General features: G+C 45.7%; 1 protein-coding gene across 4 annotated transcripts in view; it reads right to left on the reverse strand.

Moving 5' to 3' along the window:
- Positions 1 to 12576, reverse strand: part of DGKD (diacylglycerol kinase delta) — a 121827-nt gene extending 109251 nt beyond the window's left edge. For 2 of the 4 annotated variants that reach the window (XM_073581169.1, XM_073581171.1), the window contains exon 1: positions 12293 to 12576. In XM_073581169.1, the coding sequence (XP_073437270.1) occupies positions 12293 to 12418 (126 nt within the window). In that variant the 5' untranslated portion in view covers positions 12419 to 12576. The remainder of the gene's footprint in view (positions 1 to 12292) is intronic. The other 2 variants (XM_073581170.1, XM_073581168.1) reach the window with 1 other exon arrangement.
- Between the last annotated feature and the right edge of the window lie 14 nt (positions 12577 to 12590).

Here is a 12590-nt window from a genome sequence, read left to right on the forward strand (position 1 = left end):
GACTGCGGCTGCATGATTTCAGCCAGGTACGCTTAACTCTCACACGCTGCGGCGGGAAGCCGCCATGGGCCCACCTGTCTGACCGGTCTCCCGTGTGGCTCAGTCCCCAGCTCCCATTACACTCTGTTTTTCGGTGATACACTGCAGCGTTTCAGAGTTAAACATACCGGTCTGTTTCTATATCTTAAGCATTTTCTTGGCTAAATTAATAGTACTTGTGAAAATATGAAACTTTGTAATATATCTTATTAGAGCAATCCGCTTCTTTCTCCTCCGGGACTGAGCAATCATTCTCAGACTTCTCTATTTACAGGCAAAATCTGTCCCCAGTTAAAAAAGACTTTCCCATTACCGAGAAAGGAGACAACAGTTGGTGCTGATAAAGTTCTATGGAGAACTGTAAGTTTCATGAGAACTTGCAGCGGAATGTCTGTAGCTCCTCCCCTTATCGTCCATAGAATTTTAAAAGCTCCAACTGACTTGTACAGTCACCTAAATGTGACCTCCACTCTCCCCATAGGTCACCTTTTAAGACTTCTTGTGGACATGCCAGAAATTTTACAGATAAGACCCCTTTATCTCACATGAGGTTCCACATTTGAGCCAGTTGCAACATAATTTAAGTGAAGTGCATCTTCAGCAGTTCCCGTACATAAATCTAGCACTTGAATAGTTCTTTTGTTCAGTGTGTAATCAATTAGGGTATGTGCACACACTGCAGATTCACCTGCGGGTTTTTTCCTGCGGAACCGCAGGTAAAGTGACCTGCGGTTTTGCTGCGGTTTGGCCTGCGGTTTTGCCCTGCGGTTTGACACCTGGACAATGGAATAGGTGGCAAACCGCAGCAGAATCCGCAGAAACAATTGACATGCTGCGGAAAAAAAAACGCAGCTTTTCCGCAGGTAAAAAACCGCAGCGTGAGCACTGCGGTTTTTAAAACCCATAGGCTAACATGGTAAAGTACCATGTTTGCGGAAATGCTGCAGTTCTGCAGGGCCAAAACCGCAGCAAAACTGCAGCGTGTGTACATACCCTTAGACTGCAGAGAATTCAGCAGATCATGTCAACTTCTGGTTAACTATAGGTTGTCTCAGTCCTAACAAGAATCTGTTCACCGCTGCTTACCTCCAACGTCATGCCAACAAGTATCCTGCATATACATAGCCACAGTCCATGATCAGGTCAGATACATGGCAGAAGAGAGTCTCCTTATGACACAATTCTGGCCCGAATGCCAATAGGCAAGGCTGTGGCATAAGACTTCAGGACGCTTACCTGCCAAGCGCTGATCTTCCAATGCATGGCCATGCCATAAAAATACAAGGAGTTAATGGCAGATATATGTAACCCTATGGGAATTCTTCTTGCATGTAAGCCCATAATGCAGTAAGAACAGAGGCTTAAATGGGTTTTCCTATGTATCAATAGATCTTGGAGTAGTAATAATTTCCTCATTTGGATGTGATGAAATAAAATGTTCCTGTGCTGAGATAATCTTATAAATGTGCCCCTGCTGTGTACTGTGTAATGGCTGTGTCTGACCATACAGGAACATTGTCTGATCACACCACAGCTCCTAGGCAGGGGAGGAAGCAAAAGAGGATACAGACAGGACAGCACCGGATCACAGCTGATTCTTTTGGAGGCAAAACATTTCCCTGCCCGTTTTTAGACCTTTACCAGCCTGAGAATACCAGCCCCCAGCTTTGAGCTTTAGTAAGGCTGGCCGTCAAAAATGAGGGGGACCCCAGGCCGTTTTTTTATTTATTTAAATAATTAAAAAACAGCGTGGGGACCCCTCTATCCTTGATAACTAGCCTTGCTGAGAGCTGAGGGTTGTAGCCCTCAGCTGTGAGTTTTGTCTGGTTGGCTAGCAAAAATAGGGGGGACCCACGCAGTTTTTTCTTTAATTACCGTATTTATTTACAGCGCAGGAGCGACTGATGAATACTCTCATCCACCGCGCCTGCTCTCGATGTAATTGCGGCAGCAGGTGCCGGATGATGGGATCAGTAGTCCCATCAGCTGACACCAGTGACCGGAGGTAAACTTTATACCTCCGATCACAGCTGAGCGCTCTTGCTGTCTTTTGACATCGTGGGAACGTCGGCTCTCTGACCGGCGGGAATGATTTCACCGCCAATCAGAAGTGGTATTTGCCGCGCTGTCAGCACATAACAGCGTGACAAACACCCGGTGATCGGGCAGACGAACTCGAACAGTAACACGGACTTCCTGGTGAAGTCTGTGTTCGATGTCCATGCCCGAACAGTAGGTGTTCTGTACGGACACCGAATTTTCTCTTCGGGTTCGCCCATTTCTACTTATTACTAATATGTTCTCCCCATCTTTGCTTGGGTTTTCTTCGGGTTTTCGGGTTTCTTCCCAAAGACATACTGATAGGGAATGTAGATTGTGAGCCCTAGTGGGGACAGTGATGACAATATCTGTAAAGTGGTGTGGAATTAATGACACTATATAAGTACAATAAATGAGTTACACGTTATTCTGCTCCTGACATTTATTTAAGACAAAAAACACGAAGACGACTTTACTTTCTACGTGATCCTTGTATGTGTGCCATCTAGCACAGACGGATATTAGCCGGCTCGTCACTTGGCGATCCAAGGAAGCAGCTCTGCCTGTGTGTCCCCAGCAATAAACGCTGTCATCTGTCCAGCTATAACAACAAACATGGCCGCTGCGATGACAACGACAGCAAACAATCATGTCCTAAATGTCCCAACAGCAAACATCCTCTGCCTGACAACACCCACTCACTGCCTGTTTCTGACAACCCTTTCTGCATAGCTTTTCCTGTAAGAATTCATTGTCGATCTGTTCCTGACAACACCCACTCATGGTCTGTCACTGCCAATCCCGCGCCACGCTCTGCGTCCCCATCCACCTGGCGGATACTGGCGGCGCCTGTCACAGAGCTGTCACAAGCCTCTCTATTCTTGCATGTCTTAGAAGTGTTTGCCCATTTCTTCCGCTCCCCTATATTCCCTGTCGTGTCCTCTCCTCCCCCGCACGCCTCTGTATTCCATCTTGATATGACAAGAAGCAATGCACATCCCGCGGTACATTTCCCAGGATATATTGTAAACTAATGAAGTAAACAAATGACATTGACGGCGGCCTGCGTTCTCCTAGATGTTCCTTCCTCTATTTAGACAAGTCTGGGAGCTCATACATAAGAGTTCCGCATTTTACACTCTGATGTATGGACACAATGGGCGGTTACATAGTTACAGGGGTTACTCCAGTCCATCAACCCAAACACTGCACGCTCCTAGACCCAACTGATACAGAACGAAGGCCAAACACACCATAAAAAGGAACATTAAACATAGAAAATGCAAAAAGAAATATTCAAGAACTTCTTCCCTTCATAGATTCCATTTCTTTTATCAATAAAAAATAGATGAAATTTTCTGTGTTTGTTTCAAAAGCTCAGTCATCTCCCCTCCTCCTTCTCACTGTCCTCAGTGTGGCTGTAATACAGCTGGCTGCAGCAGGAGCCTCCCCCTCTGCTTGGTGTAAAGATTGCTAAGCCCCACCTCTTGCCTAAGTGGGCAGGGCTGAAAGGGGACCTGTCATGTTGAAAATGGGATCTGATCTATGGGCAGGATATTACAGAGCAGAAAGAGATCAATCAAATTGATAGACATTTATTGTGGGAAATTATTTCCTAAAACTTTAAATTTATTAATTGAAAGCCCCAGTTTTTGTAAGTGTGTGACTCCAGTAGGCGGTCCTACTCCATGATTGACAGTCTTTGCTGTATGATTGTATGTGGGGATATCTGTTAATCACTCAGTAGGACCGCCCACTGGACTCATATACATACAAACACCAGGGTTTTTAAACAAGAAAATACAAGTTATGCTTAAACCTTTCTGACAATCCTATATATGATTCTGCTCAGCTTCTCCTTCTCTGTACCGTGCTGTCCCCAGATCAGACTGCATGTACAGCACCACAGGTTCCTTTAAGACAGCCACCAGCTGAAGATGGAGCTCATCAGCAGGACTACTCTTGTGCTTTCTGTAGGATTTTGACAATACTGACTCTTCCAAGATCCTGCAGTGAGCACTGTGTGAAATTTACACACTCACTTCCAGGTTTACTGTGTGTGTACATGAGAAATAATACTACTTCTGCCAATTATTACGGTATACTATATTTCTCACTAGTTTTCTCATCTGCAAACTTTTTTGGCTGATACATCAAGACTGGCAAAGTGAACACTCGCGCTACACTAGACTTGATGGAGTAAACGTGGCACCAAATTCATTAAAAGGATTACAACATAATTAGTGGTATTTGCAGCACCAAAGCTTCTACTCCGGCCAGAGACTGGAGTAGCATTTCTGGAGCAGAAAAAAAAAAAGGTGCCACTTTTCATAAATCAAACAGACATGATCGTGGTCCATTCCAGCTCCTCCTATTTTGGCAGAGCTGATCCAAAGTGGCGTAAAAATGCCAAAACTAATTTTTTTTTTGTGCAACGCAGCTTAAAAAAACTTGGCTATTCTTCAAATTTTTTGCGCCACTTTTGTTGTTATCTATTGCAAAATCAAGGACAAGATACCTGAATGTAAATTCTTATTTCTATTACAATAAAAATCAAAACAGCATATGTTCACATGTACCAAAAAATGTTTTTGCTTTGAGACTGAAGCATCTAACTGCAAGATCTGCTCTAAAAGGGAGCAAGACGTCCGAGCTCACATAACAGGGCTGACAACCAGGAATACATCACAGTTTTAATGTGGATTTGCAACATTTTTCTCCATTGATTTGAACAGAAGAAAACAATGGTAATAAGTAAAAAAACTCCAGGTAATAAACAGAATTGTGACAGCCTGAGGCTGAGGGAATGACTGAGCGCCAACCACCAACCTTCTCAACAAGGCAACAGTGTGAACCATTTGCTGCAGAAATCTGTTGCATTTTGAGCTGATAAACCCCCTACTTTACCAATCTGTTGTTTTTGTCCACGCATCCACGTCACATTATATATTATTAGGTTCCAATGTTAATCTGTGGCAGTTCTCACATAATGCTACGAACTATGCGTGATTGAAATACGCGGGTACAACTTTTAGCAGTTTTGCACCCAAAGAAATGTATGAAAAAAGGGATATTACTTATATATACCCTTATTCTAAATAACCTTTATATATCAATGCACGCCTGCGCTGGGGGATCGCTTCTGAGTTTCTGTTGTAGATCCAGGGAAAAGTACTGGACAAAATATTTCATCATGGACAAACACTGTCGGAAAACCGATAAATCCTCTATTGGGTCCACCAGGTGCAAGCGCTGAAAAGTAGCACAGACAGGGGCGCAAAAAGGTTGTGACTTTGATGCCAGTTTTAATCAGCTCCAATAAAATAGGTGGAGTTGAGGAAGAACTGGGCCGGGACGTGACTGCGCCCATCAAAACTTATGAAATGTGGCGGCATTTTGACCACCAGAAATGAGAAGCCAGTCTCTCGCCAGCGCTTTTCAGACCTGGTGCACGGAGACAACTCTTAATGACGTTGGTGCCTTCTAGTCTGGCACAACAGGCATAGCACAAGCATGGGCTTCACCAGTTTGGATTAATTAGCCCCATTATGTTTGTCTTTATACTGGACTATCTCTAAGGACCCCCATTATTATTTACACCCAATCCCCTAAAGCCTCATTCACACATCAGTTTTTCCTCACACGTGCTGTGTTTTGCACCGACACATTATAATCTATGGGGCTATACACGTCAGGCATTTTATTTGCTTGCCGATGGTCTACATTATTACACAGAGATGTGCCTCCATTTTGAACTGATTAGCGGACTAAACTCCCCCAGTCTAGAAAATGAGTCCATGGAAAAGACGGAGGGCACAAGGATGTAATCCGAAATCCAGATTTTCATGGACCTCTTGTCAATAAAAGCTTGAGAAACCTGCATCAGGTTTTTTAAATTCTTAGTAGAAAAAGAGGATTGGTACAGTAAAAAATACAGTACTGTGATCGGACTTGCCCTCCGGCTGATAGATGCGGTAGTGCTCAACTTCAACATACATGAGAAATGCATAAATCCTAAGAATCCAGGTAAGTGGCACTCACCATCCATAAAAAACTTTATTTCATAACACCGTTAAAAATACAATGCTGTGGGGCCTCCCATGGAAGCACTTTTGAGAAGCGCAAAACAGTCTCCATCTGCTTGCACCCTGCTTTCCCAAAAGCATTGTATTTTTTACTTCTTTTTTTAATAGAGGTTTTTATGGATGGTGAGTGCCACTTACCTGGATTCTTTGGACTCCATGAGTTTTTTGGGGGGTATATGAGAAAACCTGATGACAAACACATGGTGCCAATTCCCTAACAGACCTTTAACATTAGCAGATAGTCTGCCACTAATGTGTGCCAATCAGCACTCCTCACACTTCCATTTACATGTGGAAACCATCTGCATATAGTTCATTTTCTCCTCAGGTCATCCCTGTTCACATGAGGGATGCTGTGACCAACAATCATTATTAAGCAACCATAAAATATGTGATCAGCAAATGATGGCTGGCATTAATGGATTAGCCAGGCTTAAAGGGGCGGTCTACCTCCTGGACAACCCCTTCTCAGTCACTATGTTTCCCCTTATAAAATATTAACCCCTATACTCACATCCAGACTTACATCCAGTATTGGCACCATTCCAGTGGTGTCAGAATTGGCTTTTCCAGGTCTCGCGTGATATAAGAAAGCAGCTGTAGCTCAGACTTCCTCCGGATGTCTGTTACATCTGAAGGATGAGACAGTGAAGCGGCAGCTAACTGGCATGTTACACACTCCCTGCAGCCAGTGTCAAGAGAGCCCTGGGAGAGCAAGTGCCAACACTGCTGTAACGACGCTGGCACTAGAGGCAAGTTTGGGTGTTACTTTATAAGGGGGCAACATAGTCATTGAGAAGGGGTTGTCCAAGCAGTGAAAAACCACTTTAAGGTATCGCTGACCCATTCCTGTGGATAGGTCATATATGTCAGGTCTGACACCCGGAACCTCCACCGATCAGCCTTTATCAGCTACTATAGTGAGAGACGTACCAGAGGTAATAACAGATGTTGGATCGGATCCCACAGATTTTATATTGATGACCTATATACAATGGATAGGTGATCAACATTATAGCCTGAAAAACTTTTAAAGAGATTGCAGGCATTGGGAAATCAAACTCTGCCAATGTTTTGAGAGAAACATTCATGGGGAATTTTATCTCTCTCTAACTTAATCCCCCCGTTACACACAGCGAGATCGCTAGCAATATCGCTGAAACGTCACTGGTTTTGTGACACAGCAGCGATATCGCTATGTCTGATACTTACCTGCGACCGGCTCCCCCGCTGGCTATCGCTGATCGCGCGGGAAGGTCCTCGATCATTTCTCGTCGGGCGCTTTCTGCTGGGCTTCCTGTGGCGCCGACGAGCGACGCGTGGACGCGGGCGGGAGGACGTCAGGATCGCCGCGTCTGACAGGTAGGTAGCGACCCCCGACCGCTGCTATGTCGCTGGTGAGATCTGCCTGTGTGGCAGCTCACTAGCGACCACTTAGCGATGCACCAGCGATCCATATCGTTCTCGGGATCGCTGGTGCATCGCTTAGTGTAACGGTACCCTAATTCTCACAAATATTTGCACCTGTGTAAATAATACTTACTGTACATAAACCTCACATATACAGAGATGTGCGACGTTACAAACGTCTTCTCTTCCCGGAGGATCAGACTGATGCTTATCACTTTTGCAGGATGCTCCCTCTCCTGTGCTAGCTACTATCTGACCCCCGTGTAGTGCACCCTCTTAAAGAGGCTCTGCAGCAGCTGTGGTATTACTAAGCTACATCTGTATCTCTGCTGAAAAAAAAAAAAACATAACGCACACCTTGGATGCTGCAGAACTTTTTTCCTTTTTAAGGATGTTTACAAATCAGTTATCGAAATTTCTCCTTATTCTTTATACAAAGGTTCTTGCAGTGTAAATGATAGAGGAACACGGTAATTACAGAATATTAGATGTCACCTTGTGCCTTTATATGGTGACTTATAATTGATAGTAGGGGTATATTATCCTATATATGTAACAATTTTCATTTCCCTTACATACCTGACATATTATATAAGACACCCCCTTCTCATTCAGCAGTGTAGACTATGAATAGAACAGAGCACAGACGGCGAGCTCGACAATCTGTGCTGTAAATGAATTAATCCTGTACTGAAGATCTGGAGTGACTGATGAGGGGTGTCACCGCACGCAGACCTAAGACCTAATCTACAAAATTACTTAATAGCTATAAAACATGGAAGGTGACCTAAAATGTCAACATTTAGTACAGGTCAGTGACGGTGGGCATTGTGCGGGACATAACAGACAAATATTCGCTGCAATCATTACTAAGGTTACTTATACTCGGCTATAAAGGTCTGGCCTGATAAATGCAGTTTATTATATGTGAACATGCAGCAGCTGATTGTGCAGGGAGAACATTCAGCCACCTATGCTATGCCTGTAGTATCACGGGATTTTCACACATGCTTACACCAAATCTGGTCCATTTACTACAGGATCCACAGCAGTATCCAAAACTGAAATTCTGCTGCAGATGAGATTCACATGAGTACTCGATGGGGCTTATTCACATATAGCCATTCCACTGGATTTTGTATGCAGAATTAGTGGAAATTAGTAGCATGCAGCAGTAAGAAGAGGCTGCTCACACTTCTGTCCACCCTATCTGATCTAACATTGGAGATACCAGAGATGCTGAGGTAAGAGGCTACTCATGCTGCTGTCCATCATGTCTATCTGATCTAACACTGGAGATACCAGAGATGCTGAGGTAAGAAGAGGCTGCTCATGCTGCTGGCCATCATGTCTATCTAGTCTAATACTGGAGATACCAGAGGTGCTGACGTAAGAAGAGGCTGTTCACACTGCTGTCCACTCTGTCTATCCAATCTACTGCTGGAGATACCAGGGGTACTGAGGTAAGAAGAGGCTGCTCACACTGCTGTCTATCTGATCTAACACTGGAGATACCAGAGGTGCTGAGATAGGGCAGAGTCAGACAGCCGTATTTCTCATGAGAGAATCACATCGTAAAACTCATACTGGCTGCCGGCTCTCCTGACCAGAGCTTGACAGCTGCATAGTAATGCATTATGCTGTCTTGCTCAGGTCAGGAGAGGTGCCGGGCCAGTCTGTTCAGTGCGATGCAATTCTCGCACGAGTTCTATGGCTGTCTGACTCTGCCCATAACAAGAGTATGGTCACACTGCTGTCCACCCTGTCTATCTGATCTAATACTGGAAATACCAAGAATGCTGAGGTAAGGAGAGGCTGCTCACACTGCTGTCCACTCTATCTAATCTAATACTGGAGATACCAGTATTATTTGCTCAAAGCAGATGAGCTTCCTACTACCCACGCTTACTGGCACAGTTTTCTTTTTTTCTTATCCTCGAGATTCTTTTTGCGTGTTTTTTTATCGATCCTCTCTTCCAAGAGACTTTTTTTTTTTATTCCACATAGCCAAATAAGAGCTTGTTTATTTTGCAGGACGAGTTGTAGTTTAGCGACAATCATTCACTTTACCCTACAGTGTACTGGTAAACAAGAACAAAATTAGTGCAGTAAAACTGTGAAAAAAATCCTCACAATTGTCACATTGTTTTTTTGGTTTCTTTTTTACGGCGTACATGGTTTGGTAAAAATGATTTGGCATCATGATTCTTCAGGTCAGTACGATTAAAGGGGCACCAAACGTGCATTTTTTATTAAAGTAGCAAAAAAGAAATCTGTAACATAAAAAAGCTTGCTTGTTGTTCGGAGACCTGTAATATTTTCATTTTTTGCTCAATGGAGCTGTGTGAGGGCTTGTTTTTGTGCTTCAAGCTGATATTTTCATTGATCCCATTTTGGGCTGAATATAATATTTTGATTGCCTCATTTTTTTTCCAGGTCCCCATACCTGTATTGCGTCCCATAGGTATGTTGTGTCCCCCTGTATCAGCCGCCTCCCAGCAGTCCATCATGCCCCAGGCTTGCATCTGGGCGCCGCCTCCCAGCCGTCCATCATGCCTGTCTTGCGTCTGGGCGTCACCTCCTATCCATCCATCATGCCCCTGTCTTGCGTCTGGGCGCCGCCTCCTATCCGTCCACCATGCCCCTGTCTTGCGTCTGGGCGCCGCCTCCCATCCGTCCATCATGCCCCTGTCTTGCGTCTGGGCGCCCCCTCCCATCCGTCCATCATGCCCCTGTCTTGCGTCTGGGCGCCCCCTCCCATCCGTCCATCATGCCCCTGTGCGCCCGCCTCCTCCAGTGTTGTATGCCGGTGCCGTGACAACAGTTCTCGGGCATGCGGAGTGCGCGCTGCCCGGGAACTGACATCAGGCCATCAAGCTTTTAGAGTCCCCTGATCCCGCCCCGCAGTGTGTTATGAAGTATTCACACTGCAGGGCTGGGAATCGGGGGACTCGAAAACACGCAGACGCGATAGCCTGTCAGTTCCCGGGCAGCACGCACTGCGCATGCCCGAGAACTGTTGTCACAGAGCAGGCATACAACACAGGAGGAGGCGGCGGCGCACAGGGGCATGATGGACGGAAGGGAGGCGGCACCTAGAAGCAAGACAGGGACATGACAGACAGCTGGGAGGCGGCTGATACAGGGGGACTCAACATACCTATGGGACGCAATACAGGTATGGGGCCCTATTTATAAAAGTCAATATTTAACTTTTTGGCAACAATGCCAAACAATATGTTTGGCGTAAAGGCAACACAGCTCATCACCCTGAACACACCATCCCCACTGTCAAACATGGTGATGGCAGCATCATGGTTTGGGCATGCTTTTCTTCAGCAGGGACAGGGAAGATGGTTAAAATTGATGGAAAGATGGATGGAGCCAAATACAGGACCATTCTTGAAGAAAACCTGTTGGAGTCTGCAAAAGACCTGAGACTGGGACGGAGATTTGTCTTCCAACAAGACAATGATCCCAAACATAAAGCAAAATCTACAGTGGAATGGTTCACAAATAAACGTATCCAGGTGTTAGAATGGCCAAGTCAAAGTCCAGACCTGAATCCAATCAAGAATCTGTGGAAACAGCTGAAAACTGCTGATGAGAAACGATCTCCATCCAACCTCACTGAGCTCGAGCTGCTTGCCAAGGAAGAGTGGGCAAGAATTTCAAAAGGTGGTGCAACAAAGTATTAAGTTAAAGGGGCCGAATAATATTGCATGCCCCACTTTTCAGTTTTTGTATTTCCACAAAAATTTAAAATAACCAATACATTTCATTCAACTTCACAATTGTGTCCCACTTTGTTGTTGATTCTTCACCAAAAATTTACATTTGGTATTTTTAGGTTTGAAGCATGATATGTGGGAAAAGGTTGAAAAGTTCCAGGGGGCCGAATACTTTCGCAAGGCACTGTATATATCCATAGGTGAAAAACACTGATGAAACAATGATGACACATTGGTCAGTATGTGTCCGTCAGTGTGTCGGTCAGTGTGTGTGTGTGGGTCAGTGTGTGGTCAAGCACTGATGGCACATGGACCTTTTTTTTTTGCGTACACACTTACTATTCCCAGGTATACTATATGGATGACCAAACACGTACCATACAGGTGCCCATACAGATCCAATATGGATGATCAAACAGATGAAAAATGGTCTGTATTTTCTTTTTCTGAATGAACTTAGCCAGACAGTGAGGTCGGAAGCTCACAAACATATAGGGAAATAATAGGAATCAGTTCTCTGACTGTGATGGGTGGTGACGCGGTGTCCGCCGCTCTCCTGAAGTCGCCCTATAATGTGGCACACATCGCTGGGCATAGCCTTTCATTGTAGGGCACTGCGCCATGCTGCAGCATACACCATATTAATGATTGCCTTCTGAGGATCAGGTCTATAAATGGTTAATGATCGGTGCAGGAAACCTTCCTGTCAGCTGTCTGCGGCCACAGGGCGCACACCTCAGCCTGGCACACAGCTGTCACTGGCAGCACACATATGCCACCTGTGCAACTCCAACTCCCAGTGTGCCCGGCTGCATCAGACAGAGGATGCTGGGAGTAGTAGTGTGAGGCCAGCAGGCAGCCATAGCCTGTGCAGGGGCCCCGCCGGACTCCCCGCCCCGCACCTCTCTCCATGGCCTCTGTGCTGCCCGTGTCCCCTCGGATTTCTGCAGCCACCACTGCTGCCTCGTCCCAGCCGCCGCCTCTTACCTTCCTCCTGATCTGGCCCGATGTAGACACTTTCCTGCGCAGTTTCTGTGGCTCGGGCTCCGGCTCGCTATCCGAGGAATCCTCTGCCGGGACCTCGGGAGCCGTCGCAGCCAGGGAGGCCGCCATCACTGCCAAAAGCCGGGGACATGGACACAGGGCCAGCTCCAGGGGACCGGGATCACTATGGGAAGCAGCGACATCTGGCGGCAGCTGCAGCTCTGCAACAGCGACACCTTCCGGGCACTGGGTGTAAGCAACAAAGAGCGAAAGAATCAACGCTCCCATGATGCCCTGCGCG

The sequence above is a fragment of the Dendrobates tinctorius genome, unplaced genomic scaffold, assembly GCF_039654945.1.
Source record: "Dendrobates tinctorius isolate UK_male_01 unplaced genomic scaffold, ASM3965494v1 ptg000069l, whole genome shotgun sequence".
NCBI classification, from domain to species: domain Eukaryota; kingdom Metazoa; phylum Chordata; class Amphibia; order Anura; family Dendrobatidae; genus Dendrobates; species Dendrobates tinctorius.